At 39.3% G+C, this 20,463-nt stretch overlaps 1 protein-coding gene and 1 pseudogene across 1 annotated transcript; both read right to left on the reverse strand.

Moving 5' to 3' along the window:
* Nucleotides 1–3,130: 3,130 nt before the first annotated feature.
* zpld1a (zona pellucida-like domain containing 1a) lies at nt 3,131–17,767 on the reverse strand. The gene is made up of 11 exons (XM_086307407.1): nt 17,539–17,767; nt 16,949–17,062; nt 16,408–16,628; nt 15,936–16,117; nt 15,313–15,385; nt 14,774–14,871; nt 8,114–8,194; nt 7,838–8,009; nt 6,411–6,513; nt 6,106–6,135; nt 3,131–4,174 (listed from the first exon to the last, which is right to left on the reverse strand). Exons 2-11 carry the CDS (start codon nt 17,052–17,054, stop codon nt 3,999–4,001), a joined length of 1,242 nt encoding a protein of 413 aa, XP_086163533.1. The 5' UTR covers nt 17,055–17,062; nt 17,539–17,767; the 3' UTR covers nt 3,131–3,998.
* A 2,577-nt stretch (nt 17,768–20,344) lies between these two features.
* Nucleotides 20,345–20,463, reverse strand: LOC147320128 (5S ribosomal RNA; annotated as a pseudogene).

A 20,463-nucleotide genomic window follows, 5' to 3' on the forward strand; every position in this document is an offset into this window, starting at 1 on the left:
AGTTTAAAGACTTTTTGTCTCGGTCTTGGTCTCGTCTCGACTTTTAGAGCATCCTCACACAGAACATGACATCGTGGTTTGGGAACAGCTGTGTGAAGGACCAAAAAGCTCTCCAGAGAGTGATCCGTACAGCAGAACGCTGCTGCAGGATTGCTCTCCCCCCGCTTCAGGACACCTACACCAGGAGATGCCGGACTAGAGCAGCGCAGATACTGAAGGACCCTTCCCATCCTGGCAACAAACTGTTCCAACTTCTGCAATCTGGTAGAAGGTTCCGAATCATCCGGGCAAGGACAGAGAGACTCAAGAGGAGCTTCTATCCCCAAGCCATCCAGGCCCTAAACACACACACACCCGCCCTCTCACATCATCTATAATTGACTGAGACAGGACTCTCTTCCAGACACTCTAAACCCAGGCACAATGTACATTTCAAATTCCTTTAATTTTAAATATGTTTATATTGTCTATTCTGTAAAATAGTCAGATTTCTATTCTTATTAATGTACAGAATTCACCTGCTTGCTGCTACTACTGCACATTCACTCAATGTATATACTACATATATATAATGTTCTTCCTCTACCCCCCTCCCCCCACCCCCACCCCCGGAGCCAACTAGACCCGGAGGCGGGACCAATGGGGAAGCTTGTGCAGCACTCCACCTTTGATAGATAAAACCGTCCTATTCCAGAAAGGAGGTCTAGCTAACATCTCTGAGTTTGTTAAAATTGAGACGGTGGAAACTCAGGTTTCTTGTTTCAGAAAGAGAGTTCACTTCAACTCTTAGTGAGTTACCAGGATAACAGACTCCATTTGGTTGTCAATACATAAGGGCAGCGATTACATCACAGATTTATTATCAGCTCAGAATAAAATCTAAAAGACTCCATCTGATGTTGTCCCTTTGTACCGAAAATATTTACTGTATGTTACACATTGATCAATTGTTTATCTTATTATAATAAGTTACACTGACCTAAAAATGTCTGTCACAATTGGATCTTGGAGATGATGACTTTAAGAGTCTAACATTAAACAAAAACTAATGTTTTAAATGCAGCCTGCAGACAATCTGTGTTCCCAAAATTTCACTTTGAAATGTGTTCACAGATTTAGGTACAGTATTTGAATTTTAGAGTCTGAGCTTTGAGATATTTTTCACTGAAAATCATTGAAATCAGTCTGGGTGGTTCAAACCAGAACCAGATCAACTTGACGAAATCATAGGGTCTGTAACAGATCAATAAACTGTGTCTGGATCCAAAGTGGATCTTATTTTAAATCACAGATCAATTAGACTCCAGCCATTCCTCAGCTGATCACATCTGGATCTATTCATAGAAGGTTTTTTTTTAATGTTTATGATCTGTATTCCTATTTAAAATGTCTTGAAATATCTTGAAATCTTGAAATATCCAACTATACCATAAATTGAAATGCTCTGCTCTTTACCCGTTGCCATGGTGAATCCTAGTATCGGTTTTCCATGGAGAATGACTTTCTTTCACTCCTCATGCTCTAGCTTAAATCAGCTTGAACACACTCTGAGTTTGCTGTTCTAGAACAGCAGATCAGAGTATGTTCAAATAACTCAGGCTACGTCCACACGTACACGGGTATTTTTGAAAACGGAGATTTTCCGTTTTCGTTTTAAAAAAGAATCCCGTCCACACGTAAAGGCAGAAATGAAGGAAAACGCTGCTAGGAACATGCCAAAGCAACAGGTGGCGATATATTGCTAACCGTGCAGAAATGTTGGCCAATCAGAAGTCTAGAAGCCTCTGTGGGAAAAAGTAAACAAAGCTGGGGCATAGAAGCAGAACCCAGTCATATGTGTGGAGGGACAGTAACTGTGTGTGTATATGTAAGCATTTAAACACTGCAGAGAGTACAATTAACAGTAACAGTATTGTAGAAAATCATTTCACCAAAACAATAACGTGGCGCACAGTGTGACGTCAAAAAATGCGCACACCTTTGACGCTGCATTTTCTCCGTTTTTCTCGTCCACACGCAAAATGCAAAAATTGAGTTTTCAAAAATATCCACCCTGGCCGGAGTTTTTAAAAATCTCCGTTTTCAGTGACCAAAAATGCCGTTTACGTGTGGACGAAAGGTGCAAATGCATAGAAAAATCTGCGTTTTCAAAAATACCCGGGTACATGTGGACGTAACCTCAGAGTTGTCAATCTCACAGTTTATCAACTTAGAGTTTGCTTTCAAACTCAGAGTTTGATGAACATGCTTTCTGGAATAGCCCCCTACTATTAATGTAATAGGCATTATGAAAAGAAATACTGTGACCCTGAATTGGGTCACAGTTGGGATAGATCCTATCCCAGCTGTTATGGGGTGAAATTTAAGATACACCCTCAAAGGTCACCAGTATTTCACAGGCCTAAGGCCATGTCCACACTAATACGTTTTCGTTTGAAAACGCATATTTTTCTCTCTGTTTTGTCCTTCCGTGCACACTGAGATGGCTTCTTTGGTCAAGGAAAACTGATCTTTTTGAAATTGTAGATGAATTTAAAAACACTGTTTTCACAGCAGTTTTGTTTTTCCCCCATTTTTCATAGCGCTATTAAAGATTAATATAAGTTTGTACATGCTCCACATTTTCACGTTTTTCTTCAAAGAAGACGGAATGTTAATTTCGGCATATTTGTTGTGGTACGTCTCCCAGTTTATATTCACGCTTGCTTTTCCAACTTTGTACTCTTGTGTTACTCGCAGCAACAATTCCACCTCATTGTTAGTCCATTTAAAAAACTTGGTGTTTTTCCTCGACATTTTGCCATGATGTTTCAAAGAGCTGGAAAGTAAATAAATGCAAGACGGAAATGACGCAGATCGAATCGTCCTACGTTTCATGGATGCACAGTACAGGAACATAAGCGTTTAAATAAAATTATCCATATATACAAAACAAAATGTTTTAATGAATTCTATTCTGTTATATTAGCTTTAGGTTTTCTATAAAAATTAAAAGAAACAGTAAAATGATAAATGATCCCAGAGGAAGTTAAGCCCCTCCATGAAGCAAAGAGGTCTTTGAGGTTATTAAGGACTATGATAAGGAATCAAACTGATTTTACATCAGGTTTGTATATTAGTAATGCAGAAATTTACATTTGCTTGCTCACCCCCAATCTCCACCTCACCTGATGTTCATGTGTCTGTGTGTGTTGGATAGTAGTGTTGTATGATCTGACCAAGCAGTGCATGTATGCGTGCATGAATGGATAAATGTGGATTGTAGTGTAAAAATACAAGCTATATCAATGCTAGTCATTTATCAATTCTTGTAATCCCACAGTAGTGTTTAAGAGGCAATGTATAGTTTATGTTTAGAAATATGCAAATGGGTATGTTTTAATAACAAGTCAAGGTGCAGTATTAGCAACATGGACGTTTGAAGACAATTTGTACATTTCGTGAACAAATCAAGTTGCATTTTAACCACATATCAGGAAAAGTTATACATAAGGTAGCACATGTACAAAATATCCTTAACAATCAAGTTTATTGCTAACACAGTAACTAAAAATATTTAAATCAAGCGATGGAAATACATATTTAGGGGAAAAAAACCTCCTAATAAATGATTAAGTAAATCTATCTCTCTAATATCTATCATTTCTCTCAGGAAATGCTATGTTTATTATACACTATATAATGCACTGCAAGCCATATAATTGATCCCGTACCCTGCAATGAAAACTGTATAGCTGAGGTATTGCAGTAAGTTTTTAGTATCCCCACTAATGGGTTAAAGCTGCATGAAAAATATGCAGGCTGAGGCTTAGCTTTTTGTGCGATAGGAACACAAAACCCAGTTTTACTTAACTCCTGCACTAATACTCATTGTACAGACCTGGTAACAGGTATTTTTTTTCAACAGTTAAATTCTTTGATGCCCACATGCACAGACAGCGTGTGTTCTGCATTCTTGGTTAGCATTGAACTGATGAGAAATGTGTGAGTTCAGGTACTCAGTTGAAGGTTAGGTTTCGGACTCCTGACAGGGTGCCGACTGGAGCGCTCTTGCCTTTCAGAAGGGTGAGGGACATGATGAAGAAGCATAGGCACATGACACCCAGAATGATCATGCCTGAGATGAGTGCGATGGTCATTGTATTTGTGTGAAACACTGGAGCTTTAAGATGGGCTAAGCAGCACAAACACAAAGAAACATTCCAAAATGTAAAAATGTCTTTCACATTCTCAATGCTTTTTCTTAAGTTCATGCAAAATGCCAAATAGCAGTGAGTGTTAAAACACTAATACCTTTTTTGCCATTCCAATGAGAAATGACACAACTTTTAATGTCAGATTGAGACATCCCGGCTCAGTATTTGATTTTCAATAACAACTAAAGCAATATACTGGCTGAACAATAAAATGAATCCTGAGGAATATAGTATGCGCAGGCATTGCATAGCCATATAGACTGACTTCTAACAGACCAAAATTTTTGAACATTGATGATCATTGCCGGCCGTAACTCACATAGTGTGTCATATATTGCTGCATATATTGCTATGTTCCTGTCTAGATTATTGTGGAATCATCCAGTTAAGGAAATCCCAAAGCTTGATTCTGTTCATCTGGACATAGTATTTTCAGTTGGGGAAACATTTCATCACTCATCCAGACTTCTTCAGTCTCAGCTGGCTGCAGGTTTCACCAGCTCATAATGCATTTGTAGCATTGTAAAATGGTAAAAGATGTACCATACAATGCTGTGATTCCAAACATGCTGGAAATCTTCTAATGGTACTCATGGCCAGCGATCAAGGGTCATGACTACGGATGGGTATTGATAAGATTTTCACGATTCCGATTCCATTTTCGATTCTGTTTAACGATTTGATTCTTTATCGATTCTCTTATTGATTCTTTTTTAGAAAGGAGAACACTAAGGTCGAATAGCTTAGAACTTTGTTTTATAGCTTCTCTTTGAACGAGATAGAAATTTAGGAGTAACATGGCCTTACAAACCCAACAGTGAGATCTTAAGAGATCCAGCCTATGGCTCTTCCATGGGGTATCACAGGGTCCCCAGGAAAAAAAATTGTAAATGTAAAATAATAAAATAAATATTCTTCTGTAGCAATAACAAAGTATAACATCAATTATTCTGTAGCAATTACACAAGAATATCCAGTAATGTTCCTGCCTACAATTAAACACATTCACTTACCATCTGCTGTGGCAAATGGGTGCAAGCCTTTTACCACAAACTTAGTCACTGCACGGTGACATTCGTCTATCCTGGCCTGAAAGGAGACGTTACCAGTAGACTGCAGCGAGAACTGCCAGCATCTGAGCCAGCCAGACTCTGTCTGTCTCTCTCATCATGATCACCTAAATGCAGCGCACAGTAATGGCAGGTTTTGTAATAAGGCAGATCGCACTAACATAATATGCACTGTTAGTTGATTATTTACCTGCCGCATTAACGGGAGAGGATGTGCAAACGTTACCGCTGCTGCTGGGTTGGATTTCACGAGTCCGGAGCGGAATTAAAAACACGACATTCATTTAAGGTCATCGTGTGTTTTGTGAGCAAATGCTTTTGCATATTCGTAGTGTTTCCTCCCTTAAATGAAATGTCTACTTTGCAAGTATTGCAAGTTGCCCTGTTGTCATCCGTTCTCGTAAAGTATAATCAAACTTTTGAGCATTTGAGCCGCCATGTTTCCTGCCAGGTAAATGACGCTCCGCAACGTGGTGACGTCATTCGGGGCAACTGGAATTGATAAGGGAATCGTTTGCAAAAATGGCAAACAATTCCAAGGAATTGAAACAGTGGGAACTGGTTCTCAACAAGAACCGGTTTTCGATACCCATCCCTAGTCATGACAATTTGCATGTTAATGATTATAAAATTGATATTACAGCCCATTGTTAGTTAGTAGTGCGTTAGTTAGTCCTTTTTATAAGGTAGGAAAATCTGCAGTCAGCTATGACTAAAGAAGTCACTTGGATGAGTGAAAATGTTTCTCCCAGTGAAAACACAAATATCTTATAACCTTTAAAAGTAGAACAACACACAAAAGCATCATACCACTTATTGAACAGAATGACAAGACTTACCCAGCTGAGAATTATTGGCTGGTATTTCATCTGTGAAAAACAAAGACATGGCATTTCAGCACACTGTAATCCATATGGTATATAGTTTCTTTCATTCGCGTGTATACAGTACGATAGACAAGGATGCCTTGTCTAACGTACTGTTTTGAAAATCCTAGGTCACCCAGACAAGCTTGCAACTTTAGTCAACATTTAGGTGTCAAATCTTGGATTTTGACATACATTAGTGTCTTGTAATACATTGGATAATCAGTAAAAATTATTCAGCTGTGGAAATGTTAGGCGAGAGTGTTATTAAACTATACCACTCCGAGTTATGATAGGCCCAGCAGTCAGGATGGCGTTTCCAGATGCAGCATTTGATCCCTTTCCATCAGAGACATCTCTCTTTTTCCTGCTGCCACAGATCTATGAAAATATTACACAGAAAGAATGAGTCCTCTCTCATGTGGTGTATGTTCTTATGATGAGGAATTCAGGACACAGACTACTAATATAACCCATCGATGTTGCCAAGATATGTGTCCAATTTGATATCGGAGGAATATCTAACCCCTTATTCTGCAGTGAGGGAAATAATGATTTGATCCCCTTTGCTCAAATGAACAGTCTCTAATATTTTTGGTAGTTTTATTATTGTATAATGGGGAGACACAGAACTAATCAATCATTCAGTTACAACTACTGTTGATCTCAGCTTGTCATCTGTATAAAGTAGACCTGTTTTCTTCCACTCTAGTCGCTCCACAATGCTCCATGATGATTCATGGTGAAACATGAAATCTAGATGCTCAGGTGTCTTTCAAGACATCGTACTGTCTGAAAAATGAGGAATGTAGGCTAATAACCTGTTATATCTTGTAACTGCTGTGCCCTCACCACTGTTCAATAACGGTACTGCTGTCTGTTAGACTCTATGGAAGGACCATTTGGAAATCTCAGTCTGTTTGGAAAGTCAGACAGTCACTTAGTCTGAAGAAATATGAATGTAATCTGGTCAACTAATTGCTTCTATGAGCAACTCTTTAGTGACAGTGGGAAGGAAAAACTCTCTTTTAATAGGAAGAAAGTTCCAGCAGAACCAGGCTCAGGGAGGGGCGGTCATCTGCTGCGATTGGTTGCGGTGAGAAGAGGTGGACATTCATCTAACACTGTATACTGAAGCATCAGATTAGCTCCAGCAAATTTATTACAATGAACTTTGCTTTGTAACGAATCCTTTATCACATACAGATGCTTTACGAAATGCCCATTGTGATTACAAGGAATGTTTCTATGAGCACCTAACTATACTTGAAGAACTGAATTTATGAATGCTGAAGTGAAGCTGATGTTTATATTCAAGAAATAAACTATTTCTATAATTAATATTAAATTAGATGCAATGATGCAGTATATGCTTTGTAGGAAAACATAATGGAACTAGTATTTATTAATTCAAATAAACGTATACTTACCCTTTGAATGTAGAGTGAATATAAAAAACTATGAGAGGTATAAACTGTAATGGAAAAGAATGTACAGTAGAAGTATTTCCCAATTGTTTTTAAGAATTTGTAAATGACGTATTTACGTATTTTAACCTAAGTAATAATAATAATAATAATAATAATAATAATAATGTCAATGGAGTTTTCCATTTTGAAATGAAGGTGACTCTAACAAGATTATTGTGTTATATTTTATCTCAAGATTTTTTTTTATGTGTGAGTGTGTCAGTATCCAATCTCACTGGCATCAGCATTGCACAATCATCTGCTCGGCACAGCTTGGTGACACAGTGTAGGAAGACAGTGGACATCTTCTGGTTCTTGTGCTTTACAAAGCGGAATACTTCAAAGGCAAAACGACCCATCTGGCTCTTCCCATTCTCAAACACTGTGGTCTGGGGGTCTTTTTCACAACTAGTTCAGAAAAGCAACATTAGAAAAGACTATTAAAACATTGTCAAGGATAGTCGGAGTCAGAGTTTTACACAATCATGGGCCTGTTATTGTACTGGAGTTACCTAAAGAAAAGATCGTAACGCAGGTCATCATTAGGATTTCCAGAAGGTGTGGTGTAACAGTAGTCCATTAGAATGTTCCATCTAATTTGCACAAAAATGTGATTAAAAGCAGAACAAAGGAACAGAACATGGTACAACCTGTTTTAGGATAACTCTGTTTCAGTATGCAGCCTTATGTGGAAATGGTGCCTCCAGAGCAAAGTTGTGAAAAAAAAACATTTTTGGATAATAATGGATACTAAAACCCATTATTGAATTGGATGCTTATTTATAACAGTAGCAATACCAATAGTGCCTTCTTTACCTCCTCTAGGTGTGACACAACTTCATAGAGCAACATTGCAGATGGGCATTCCAACAACACAACACTAAAATACTAAACAGTTATGGTAACTGTTAACTTGGCCAGTGGATACATTAATGTTCTCAGTTTAACTTAAGTTATTATTCAGATAGCAACTAATGTTATTGGTCCTACCCATCAGTAACGTTAATAGACAGTGCTGATTTTGCAGTCTAACAAAAAAGAAGTGTCTAAAAAGTGCTACGTTCTTCTTAAAGCCTCAGACTGAAACTGGCTAAACCCACCTGCGATCAGATCAATATCCCAGAAGGGTCATTTAATTCATGATAAAGTCCATTTAAAAATTGTTTATGTATTTTTTAGTATTGTATAAAAACAAACAATCAAGCAAAAAAAAAAAAGAAACTCCCTCTCACCCCTGGTGCATACTTGCCAAACTTGAGACCTCAGAAAGTGGTATACATATACATTTATATACAAAAAACTGGTACTTTACAGTGTTAATTTATCGGATAAAAGAGCTCTCTCGGTGGTGTGAAACTCTGCCATCTACTCCTTGCTATCTAAAATAAACCAGACGCTGGCATAAATTCTCAACCATCTCACACTTCTGTTTATTACGTTTTCTGTTTGACGTTTATTCAGCTGTCTAAAAACCCCGGAGGAACCCTCCTGAGGGATTAATCTAATCTAATCTAATCTAATCTAATCTAATCTAATCTAATAATTTAAATCTCAGCCGAACTGATTCAATTTTGTTGTCCGGGTGGAAAATCAGGAGAAATTCAGGAGAATGGTTGCTCGGGAGATTTTCGGAAGGGTCACTGAAATTCGGGATTCTCCCGGAAAAAATTGGGAGGGTTGGCATGTATGTGGGTGGATTGTATTTATTACAAAGTTTTAGTACAAAAGCTCTTCAGGTCTCTGCACACTGGTAGGACAGAAAGAAGAAGAAGAACAACAACAACAATCAAATATGCCCTTTTATTCCTTTGCTCTGAGCTGATTCAGCTAATTGCAGCGCAAGTTAAATAATTTCTTGTGCAGGAGGAAGAAAATTGTGGTTTGGTCTATAGCTAAATTGTGGACACTATTTATTTACTGATTGCAATGGTACAAAAGCACATGGTGAAATGCAAACTGTGTCCAGGAGAAAAATATGATTCAGTACTTGATAAATAAACCCTTGTTTACAAGCACAAAAGTAGGACATTTCTGTAGTTGGTCACCTGGTTTGCATACATCAAAGGAGGGATTGTGGCCTATTTCTCTATGCAGAAACTTGCACATGTCCTTAGGTTACTTGGTTGCCTCTTGGCAACTCAAAGCTTCAACTTCCTCAGCTGATTCCTTTTCTCCCCTCCTTTGTTGTCATGATTCTGTGTTTTTGGTCATTGTCATGCTGGAAGACTCATCCATGGTAAATTGTAAATGGCCTGTATTTATATAGCGCTTTACTAGTCCCTGAGGACCCCAACGCGCTTTACATATCCAGTCATCCACCCATTCACACACTGGTGATGGCAAGCTACACTGTAGCCACAGCCACCCTGGGGCGCACTGACAGAGGCGAGGCTGTCGGACACTGGCGCCACCGGGCCCTCTGACCACCACCAGTAGGCAACAGGTGAAGTGTCTTGCCCAAGGACACAACGACCGAGACTGTCCAAGCCGGGGCTCGAACCAGCAACCTTCCGATTACAAGGCAAACTCCCAACTCTTGAGCCACGATCGCCCCGTGATCCATGATTCATTTTTAGTGTTCTGGTTGAGAGAAGGACGCTCTAATCCAAAATTTTACAGCCTATTGGCTTGTTAATATAGTGAAGTCATCCATTAGCATAAAAACAGCTCCACAGCATGACTACCAGATGATCCGACGCGATGTCTATGCCTGTCCTGTAGCTTGACTGTACCTTCTTTTGGTGATATTTAGTATTTTGCTTCCTCCAAACACGGTGTGACAAGTTGATGCCAAAGAGCTTGAGTTTGTTTTCATCCTACCACAGCACTTTGTCCTAAGTCTTCTCTGAAACATTTAGATGTTCAAGGCTGTCTTGAGCAGGGTGAGCAGGTGTAGGCAATGCCAGACCTGTCCAATATAGTGCAGTGTGTTACCAATTATGTTTTTGGTGACTGTGGTTCCAGCTGCCTTCACATCATTAACAAGTTCATAGTTTTGGGCTAATGTCCCATCTTTCTCATGATCCTCCTCACCCCATGAGACAACAACTTGTATGGAGCTCCAGATAGAGGGTGATTGATGGCCTTTCTTCCATATCTAATTAACTGCACCAGCTGTTGTCACCTTCTTATCTAACTTCTTGCTGATGGTCATTTGAGCCACATGCAGATCTACAGTCTTGCTCATGACAAACTCTGACAGCTCTTTGGTCTTCTCCATGGTAGTGGAAGAAGTTGGAATTAAAGATTTTTTATTCTGTGGGCAAGTGTGCTTTATAAACATAATAAGCTGACTATCTGTAATTGATTGGTGGTCTGTATCTGTTTCTGAAACTGATTAATTGATTGTAATCTAATCTCTGGGAGCCAGAATTTTATCTAGATTGTAGGGATTCAAATGCATACTTAACTCAATTATATGAAAATCCATTTATAATTTTATGTAATGTGGGGATTTTTTTCTGGATTTTTGGTTAAAATTGTGTCTCGCTTCATTGAACTTAAACTATAAACAGTGTTGGGAAGGTTACTTTTATCATGTATTCCACTACAGATTACAGAATACTTGCCCCAAAATGTATTTTGTAATGTATTCTGTTATGTTACTCAATGAAAGTAATGTATTCTGAATACTTTGGAGTACTTAATATATTATCATGCTTTTTACAACTACATGAATGTACTATTGCTTTGTGATTTAATAACTATTACTGAAGGTTACTCACCATAACAGTACCAACTAGATTTTTAAATCTTAATATAAAATGAGTAACAGTAGGATGGACATTAGATAAGGCTGCACTTTTTGCACCAATCTCATATAGGAAACTATTCTGTGTGTATCTCCAAAAGTTGGTTCTCTTAATCTGGACGTAGCTTTTAAAGTGGGAGAAACGTTTTGTCACTCATCCAAGTGACTTCTTCAGTCTCAGATGACTGCAGGTTTCCCCAATCTTATAAACCAGGGATAGGCAACCTTTCTGATGATGAGTGCCATCTAAAATTTCCTCAGAAGTCAATGTGCCATTTGATTGCATTAGCAATAAATTTAATAACGCTCTATATTAACAGTTACACACTATATAAAACAACTTTATAGAATTATATTTGTTCACAGATGTTTGCAACTATCAGCGAATAGTTATCAGCTATTTTGAAACAAAAAAAGAAACTTTTTATCCATAACAAGAACTTCATAACAGCAAATGAACTGTACAACAGAAAGTGCAAATGCTATTTGTGGTCTCCTCACAACAATGATAAGAAAAATAAACTGGGCCAATATGGCATGTTTGTTAATACAGGGATACACATATTAATGTGATCTCTGGTCTCCCACTCAGAGACACAGGTCTCCGAGTGTCCAGCATTCAGACCTGAGGACACTCTTCGTGTAGAGAAAATCTGCTCACACAGATATGTAGAACCAATTACTGTCAAGGCCTCTGCAATGTTCTGAAGACAGTTAACCTTGTCAGGTAGTGATGTCCAGCAGGTGAAAATGCAAGCTCCATGAACACGCACAGCTGTGGATTCCAGCTGCGTTCGTAGTTCTGCAAACTTTTCTGCAAAGAATAAACTCCACCTAAACTTGGTTTATATCTGACCCAGATAGACTGCAGTTCATAACTTCTTAGTGTCAGTCCAAGTGTCAGTTCACCTGACACTTGGACACAGCGGCCGCCTCGGGTCTCTCCTTCTCCTGCCTCCCCTTTCCAACTGCTGGCCTCTGTGAAAGCTCCGCCATAGCCACCACCAAACAACTGACTTATTTTTACACATCGGCCACCATCTGGCCAATCCACCACCTTTCATTGTTTATACCGTTACAAAAAAGAAAAAAACCTTCGGCCCATAGAAACTGATGTTTCTATGTTACACACAACGCGCTCTGTTTAGACCCAGACCAAACAGTATTGTTTGACTGATGGCCCTGGTCTTTAAGTCTGACGTCACTAGCCTTGTCTGGGCTCAACTCCAGTGTGGGTCCATAAATCAAACAATCACTGTGGCATCACCGAGAGTTGAAAAACTGTCTTAAGTCTTTCATCTGTAATAAAATGATCAGCGTTCTGCTCTACCAGGTGTAACAACTCATTTTAACATCCAGGCATCCATGAAAACGGAATTTATGACATTTAACGGAGTTAGAAATTAGCAGGAAGTTAGCTCACTAGCTTCCTTCTAAATATTAATAATGCCAGTAATATAGCATGTCCTGACTGAGGGATTTTGGAAACAAATTCAAACGTACAGCTCCGACATAAATGAAGACAGAAAACTAAACAGCATTGACGTTTGTAGGGTTACTTAAGTTTGGCTAGCTGGTATATAACGATGTGCTACGTGACCGCTAGCGACACGGCTATATGAGCATAATATAAACACGCTTTTTTCAACTCAATAAAAGTTAACGTGAGGATTCTTGGTGGTCAGGAACAAATGTAATCGCATGGCAGGATGCTGTAAACAGACCAAACTTCAGCCAGGAGAACAACTGAGATAATCCATCCACAATACCAGGTTAGTCATTCATATACTGCTGTATGGGCTGGGCTGTACTTACATCGTAAGGTTTTAAAAACTGAGCTTTAAAAAGATTAGTGTTAATAAAAGCCGAGAGAGGCTGACAGTGATCACTGATTGATCACCCAGTTTTGTTTTAAGTTATAAAGTTATTTTGTTATTTTCATATGGCTTAATAATTATCCTTATTGCTGTTTAAGAGAGGAGTGGTGCTTCAAAGGATAGTTGCAGATTTCTGTCAGAATCTGCAGATTATACAGTACAAATAAAATGTTCACGTTTGTCCAGCGTTGTCTTCTCAACAGTTTCACTAACATCTACACTGGATGGCCAGGAAGCGTTCACGTCTTCTGGGGTGCTTCACCGGCGCTGATAATTGGCGTCTGTCTTGTGTCAGCAACGTAAAAGACGGATTTAATGCAACATGACCATTCAAACAGCAGTCGCTTTCTCAAACATCAGTTGTGTATCGGATTCAGTACCACATACGAAAGTGACCCAGGTTGGATTTGAAAATATCGGATTTGTGCTGTTCACGCTGTCATACCATGGGTTGCATAGGGTCAGAAAAGTCGGATTTGATGCGATTTCACCTGCAGTGTGAACGTAGCCTTAGTTACTCTGTTCTGGGGGACCCCATCCTTGGGGTGGACCAATTTTTGGCGCAGCGTGTTTTGCGGTTTAAAAGCCACAGAGACGCAGTGTTTAGAAAATGCGTCTCAAGTATTTCGATACTCCTGACATGTATGGGATAACTACAGGCTTTCGCTTAGTCAGCAGTTGTCCTTCTCTCCTTGATCGGCTGGAGCTTTCTTTAGGCGCCTTCCCAGCTTTGACAAATGTCCAGCTGGGATAACCACATTTCCTCAGGGCCTTCTTGATGTGATATTCTTCTGCTTCCCTGGCCACTGTGTCTGCGGGGATGGTGTTGGCTCTATGTTGTTTATGCTCCAGTGGACGATGAGAGTCAAACCTTAAATACTGATCCGTATGCGTAGGTTTACTCCTCAACACTGACTATAAACGAACATGAAAATTAGAAATTACATTTACATCTATGTTAGAAATAACATAAATGTAGCCTTTTATTTTATGCCGAGAGACCATTTTCTTAGCTGTTTATACAGTTAAGGGTCACAGGGTGCTGGAGCCTATCCTAGCTTTCAGAGCCCAAAACAGAATTATCAGTTAACCCAACATGCATGTGTGTGTGTGTGTGCGTGAGGGGGGGGGTCATGTATCTCATCTGAAGACAGAAGCTAAGCACAGGTGGGCCTGATTAGTACTTTGATATGAGAACACTTAAGAATACTAGGTAATGTAAGCTGGACGTCTGTTGCTCAGGAGGTAGAGAAGGTCATCTACCAATCAGAAGGCAGAACACTGAACCCCAAGTTGCTCTACAGTACAGTCATTGAAGTGTGAACATTAGACGGTGAATGAGGCATGTTGTATAAGGAGGTTTGAGCGCTAAACTAGAAAAATACTATATAAGAATCAGTTCATTTACAATGAATAATGTCAATGTATTATTTTAACATATTCAGTGCTTTTATGCACAGATGAAAGTCATCATGTATCATAGTTTAATGAGTCATCGTGTGGGTGGCATATTTAGGCTGAAAGGCTACATTGTGACTGAATACCTTCTATCCAGATTAGTGGCTTTTACAGCTGCAAATATGCGTGTCTTCAGGGTCAGTCCTGCCATTGGGATGGACAACTGCTGAATATATGATGAGTCCTGTATAAAAAGCAAATTGTCATTTAAGCATAGATGTGATATTACATGGCTCTTCGCGTCCACCCAACTGACAGTGATTTATTTGCTTTTTAGACATTTATTTTCTAAATAATTCGATGTAGCCCTAGTGTTTAATTCAAGTGGATTTAGGGTAAGAGTAAGAGTAAATTTAGTATACGTTTGTATAATTACAGTATTAGCAATAATTTGCTTTTTACATCAACTGTATAACAAGAATTTCTGGGAATCTGGCATCATTCTTCTTTTGTACATGGACAATTGATGCATACATCTGTAAGAGGTAGAGATCAACTTTACATAGATGCAGAGTTTCTTTATGTTCACTTTATGCATACAAGTATGGCTTTATCTTTGGTGCAACAGACTAAGATCACCTGTAAAACACAAATGAACATTTATAACTCACTGTTGTGAACTTACATTATAAAGCAGGAGATTCAATGTGCTAATGAAAGTGCCATTGCTTTCCTTCACTGAGATTGCAGCTGATGACCTACAGTCAAGATAAAGGAAAAAAGAAGTAAGTACCTAAAACATTATGAAAGTTAACAGTAATTATGGTAGCATCAGTATTTTAAAATTACATTTTTATATTAAAATTTACATAACATTGAGGAATCCTTGTCTTTAAAACCATGCCTATACGTCACTCTTTCAGGTTAACATATACACTTTCCTGACCAAACATTTCCAATATCTCCTTTTAGAAGTTAATATATGTAATCTGAATTGGACTTTTTGTGGGGTCGAGGACCTAAAATCTGAAAATATGTAACAAACTGTGTTTGGGTTGTATTTCATGAAAACAACAACAAAAAAAAATTCTGTTGTATTGTGTGGAACTTAATAACTTTATATTATAAATTTTCATTATTATTATTAGTATTGCTTTTATTAATATTGTTGTTATTTTTTTTTATTGTTATTATTAACTTATTATTAAACTGCTTCTTTTTTTGTCTGCCAATTGATATAATGATTGAAACTTACATGTATATAGGATCACGGTATCAAACAAGCTTAAAGGTATGAGTGAGACTTACGAGGCCAGCTGTGTATTGTTGACTAGGTATTCCAATGGGTAGCTGCAGCTAAACTTATACAGCAGACCTGGCAGGTAGCTGATGATGGTTGGAGGGTCTGGTGTATCAATATACCCTGATATGTTTCCAATCTGCACCAGGGACAGGTTCCCATAAGCATTGGGTCCTTGAGCAGTTAACACCTGTAAGCAACATCAGTGTGAGTAAAATTCCTGCTCCAGCTCTTTTACTAAGATAAGAAGGGTTGGACATTGTGCAGGATAAAAAGAAAAGTTCTCAAGATCAAGAAAAGCTTGATTGAAGTACATATCTCTCTCTCTCTCTCTCTCTATATATATATATATATATATATATATATATATATATATATATATATATATATGTGTGTGTGTGTGTGTGTGTGTGTGTGTGTGTGTGTGTGTGTGTAATTTAGTAAGAGCAGTTAATACAAAAAAGAAAATGTTTTTCTTACCACCAAAGAATTACCACAGGACTCAAGTGTTGCCAGGCTGATGCTAAAGATTACAACAGTGGGGAAGGTGTTGTTATTGATAAAGCCTCTGCAGTGGGCATCTCCATGGCGACCATTAAGGGCTAGGTCGGTGTCAGTGTAGCCAGAGAAGAGAACAGGGCAAAAATTGATCTTGAGGGTAATGGTCTGGACCCCACAGTATACACTGATATCTCTCTCAGCTGGAAAAGAAGCCAAAAAATCTAATGATATGTACATAAATTGTGTATTTTACAATAGTACATTTCTCTCTCTCTCGCTCTCTCTCTCTCTCTCCCCCCCCCCCCCCCCCCCCAAAAAAAAAAGAAAAAAAAAAAGATTTAGCTTCTGGGATTACAGTCTGTAACATTTAGTTTTGTATGTCATAATACTGGTGTCCAAAAAACTTATCACCTCATCTTTGGAACATGTAGGTAGTCCAAAAGAATTTTTTTCACATTTTTAGAATGTTAACATAATTTCTATTCAGTTATTCACAAAACAAAAGTCTTTAAGTCCTCACCAGGGAAGCGGCTGTGAAAATTTGCATCACAGTTGTATCCATTGAATTGAGCTCCAACTGAAAAGGCCTTACTAAACATTAAAAAAATGACAAATATATGTTCCATTTCAGCACCTGAAACAGATCAATAATGTAATGTGAATAATCCAATCAACACCATTTGTTTTATATTGTGGGGTCTTTACCTTACAGTATAAAGTGCACCGAGGCAACTGTTGTTGTGAATTGCCACTATATAAATAAAACTTAATTAAAATTCATTTTTCACTTTAGAAAATACAACGTCTCATGTAGGAAGACAGAAAGTAAAATCTGTTTTACATGCACTAATGGCAGGAGAGAAGATTTACAGTTTTCCCTTAAGTTGAACATTTTTTATATTCCTACCAAATACATTCACTGAGCACCCACAGCTTTGGCAAGTTATAAGAAACTGATACAGTTTTAAATGAGGCCTCAGTGACAATTACAATGATTGAAAGTCCTCTGGAAACTGTTAAATTAAAACTAGTTTGTAGCAGATTATGTAGTTAATAAAACCCTCACCTACAAAAGCAAACAGTTGTTCTGTGAGAGGGAGAACTACTCACCCTGGTTCCTGGCAGCCAGCAAGTGAGCGGTTCTCCATAAGCCTGGGACAGACGATGGAGTGGTCTGCACAGCATCCCTACCTGACAACTAGAAACAGAACTCATGAGCAGGAGGGAAAAAGGGACCATACACATAACAGATTCATTATTTGAACGTGTCAACAAAAAGGGTTGTCTGGATTGAACATGGGAAAGTCCATCAAAACTGAATGTGTTATACAAATCCTTTCACATCCACAGAAATATGAGCAGGTTTTGAAGTTTCCCACTCATATCCTTTCGGCCCAATCTGGCTCTGTCACTGCTCACAAATGGTTTGACGCTGCATGAGGTCCAGGAGCTGGGGGGGTGGGGGTGGGGGTGTTGAATTATCTTTTCATCGCTTCAGTGGCCTTGGCTTGCTGACTGAGCCATTCCTTTCTCTCTAGGCCAGTCAGGGAGTGCAAAGCCCACTGTGCGGGCCTTTGGCCCAGGGAATCCATGCTTTTTCATTCTTTGTCTGCTGCAGTTCTCAGTCAACACAACAGCAGGCAATCTGGTAGGTGGGGCTGCAAGCTGCCTGTGACTGCATACCTGATCCCAAATTTTGACTCCTGGTCACAGGACCCTCACCACATGGCAAAGTAAAAGAAAGCTAAATTTGTGGAGTTTCATGGGATTAGCCAGTTGAAATATGAATATAAATGTATGTGGAACATGAGGACAGGACATTGCGGTTTGAATTTTTAGGAAACTTCTCACTCTAGGCCTATTGGGGGGAAAAAAGGACACATTTTTGGTGCTAAAGCTAAAAAGCATTCTTCTTTTGCACAAATTAATCTGTTTAATCAGGTGTAGTCTGCTGAGTTGTATCACCTTCATACTTCTCCAGTCCACAAAATATCTTGTTGAGGCTGTACATTAGGAAGTCTGCAGCTAAGAAAAAAAGTCTTTGTTCTTGTGATTCCTTGGGCTTTTTGAGAGGGACAGAAAAGGTTTGGTTACATCACAAAAATACACAGCCAGTGTGCACAGTCCACAACTTTAGACTATTAAAACAAGAATTTAAGAATATGAAAAAAGGCTCAACACAACAGGAACTCAGCGTAATTGTCAGTCCACAAATATAATCAAACAGTATATTGGAATATATCAGGAAACAATATCAGGAAATACCAAACAAAATATGCAAGACAAAACTAGAATTGAAATTATTAATAAAAAAGAAAAAATCATTTCCTAGTTCAAAGACTGCTTGCAGAACTTTGAACAGTAACAAATCCGGTTGATTTCTAGCTAACCAGTTAAAAATAAATAAAGAAAAAACAACTATATGTGCTGTTAAAGATTTATCTGGGAACACAATATATGAACCTGAAAGAATAAACAACATTTTTAGGGATTTCTATGAAACTTTATAGTCACCACAAATGAACCCGTCTAAAAATGAAATTGACCAGTTTCTTGGCAACGTAACTCTTCCAAAATTATTAGACCGTCAAGCAATGGCACTGGATTTGCTACTGACACCAGGGGAACTCCAGAAGCCCTGATAAGTATGCCCAATAATAACGCTCCAGGTCCAGACAGTTTTCCTGCAGAATTCTACAAAGAATTCTGGACAGTTCTGGCACCAGTATTCCACAGAATGTTGCAGGAAGTCAAGGAAAATGGCAGACTACCACCAAATATGAATTCTGCCAATATTAGTCTCCTGCTAAAACCAGGCAAAGACTCCTGATTTCCCTCAAGCTATCGTCCAAAATCCCTTATTAATGTAGACCTCAAAATAATCTGCGAAGCTCTCTCAGAAAGATTAGAGAAGATAACCCCCCTTTTAATTCTAACTGACCAGACTGGTTTCATAAAAGGCAGGCACTCGTCAACAAATATACGTAGATTGCTTGATTTAATAGACTACTCATGAAGTGAAAACATTGAAACTACAATATTGTCTCTAGATCCCGAAAAAGAGTTTGACAGAGCTAACTGGAAATTTTTATTTGAAACTTTACGCAAATTTGGTTTTGGAAACTCTTTCATAAACTGGCTAAAAATATTAGAATTATATAGAATTCCCCAACAGCTTGTGTCAGAACAAATGACCAAACATCCTCCAGCTTCTGTGTCCTGAGGGGCACCAGGCCCTGATGTTGTGTAATATGCCTCACCCAGCAACTAAGGCCCTGGTGTGGTGTAGATGGCCTCAGCCAGAGCCACAGGCCCTGGTGTGGTGTAGGTGGTCTCAGCCGGCAACTCAGGCCCTGGTGTGGTGTAGGTGACCTCAGCCGGCAACTCAGGCCCTAGGGTTGTGTAGATGGCCTCGGACAGAAATACAGGCCCTGGTGTGGTGTAGGTGGCCTCAGCTGGGAACTCAGGCCCTGGTGTGATGTAGATGGCCTCAGCCAGAGCCACAGGCCCTGGTGTTGTGTAGGTGGCCTAAGCCGGCAACTAAGGCCCAGGTGTGGTGTAGATGGCCTCAGCCAGAGCCACAGGCCCTGGTGTGGTGAAGAAGGCCTCGACCACCAGCACAGGCCCTGGTGTAGTGAAGATGGCCTCATGCACCAGCACAGGGCCTGGTGTGGTGTAGTTCGCCTCAGCCAGCAGTACAGGCCCTGGTTTGGTGTAGGTGACCTTAGCCGGCAAATCAGGCCCTGGGGTTGTATAGATGACCTCGGCCAGAAGCACAGGCCCTGGTGAGGTGTAGGTGGCCTCAGCCAGAGCCACAGGCCGTCGTTAATGTGCCCTCATTAATGGGCAGCTGCTTTGAGTCTTTCAATACGCCCCTTCTCTGGATCAAAAGCAGTTCAATGACATGAAAAGTAAAGGCTTACAGCACCTGGTATTCCCAGGCAGTCTCCCATCCAAGTACTAACCAAGACAAGCCCTGCGTAGCTTCCGAGGTCAGACGAAGTCAGGCGTGCTCAGGGTGGTATGGCTGTAAGC

This window comes from Aulonocara sp. 'chitande type north' Nkhata Bay, linkage group LG10 (assembly GCF_057382095.1).
Source record: "Aulonocara sp. 'chitande type north' Nkhata Bay isolate Kocher_YH1m ecotype deep benthic linkage group LG10, A_spYH_male_GT1.1, whole genome shotgun sequence".
NCBI lineage: Eukaryota > Metazoa > Chordata > Actinopteri > Cichliformes > Cichlidae > Aulonocara > Aulonocara sp. 'chitande type north' Nkhata Bay.

Bases quoted from the DNA above. Each gene is read 5' to 3' on its own strand.
- zpld1a (XM_086307407.1), bottom strand. From the start codon at position 17,054: ATGGAACATATATTTGTCATTTTTTTAATGTTTAGTAAGGCCTTTTCA. The intron at 16,118-16,407 runs GTAAGAAAAACA...TGTTGCTTACAG, and splicing joins CCTGTGGTAATTCTTTGGTG to GTGTTAACTGCTCAAGGACC. The intron at 6,136-6,410 runs GTATAGTTTAAT...TGTTTTTCACAG, and splicing joins GCCTATCATAACTCGGAGTG to ATGAAATACCAGCCAATAAT.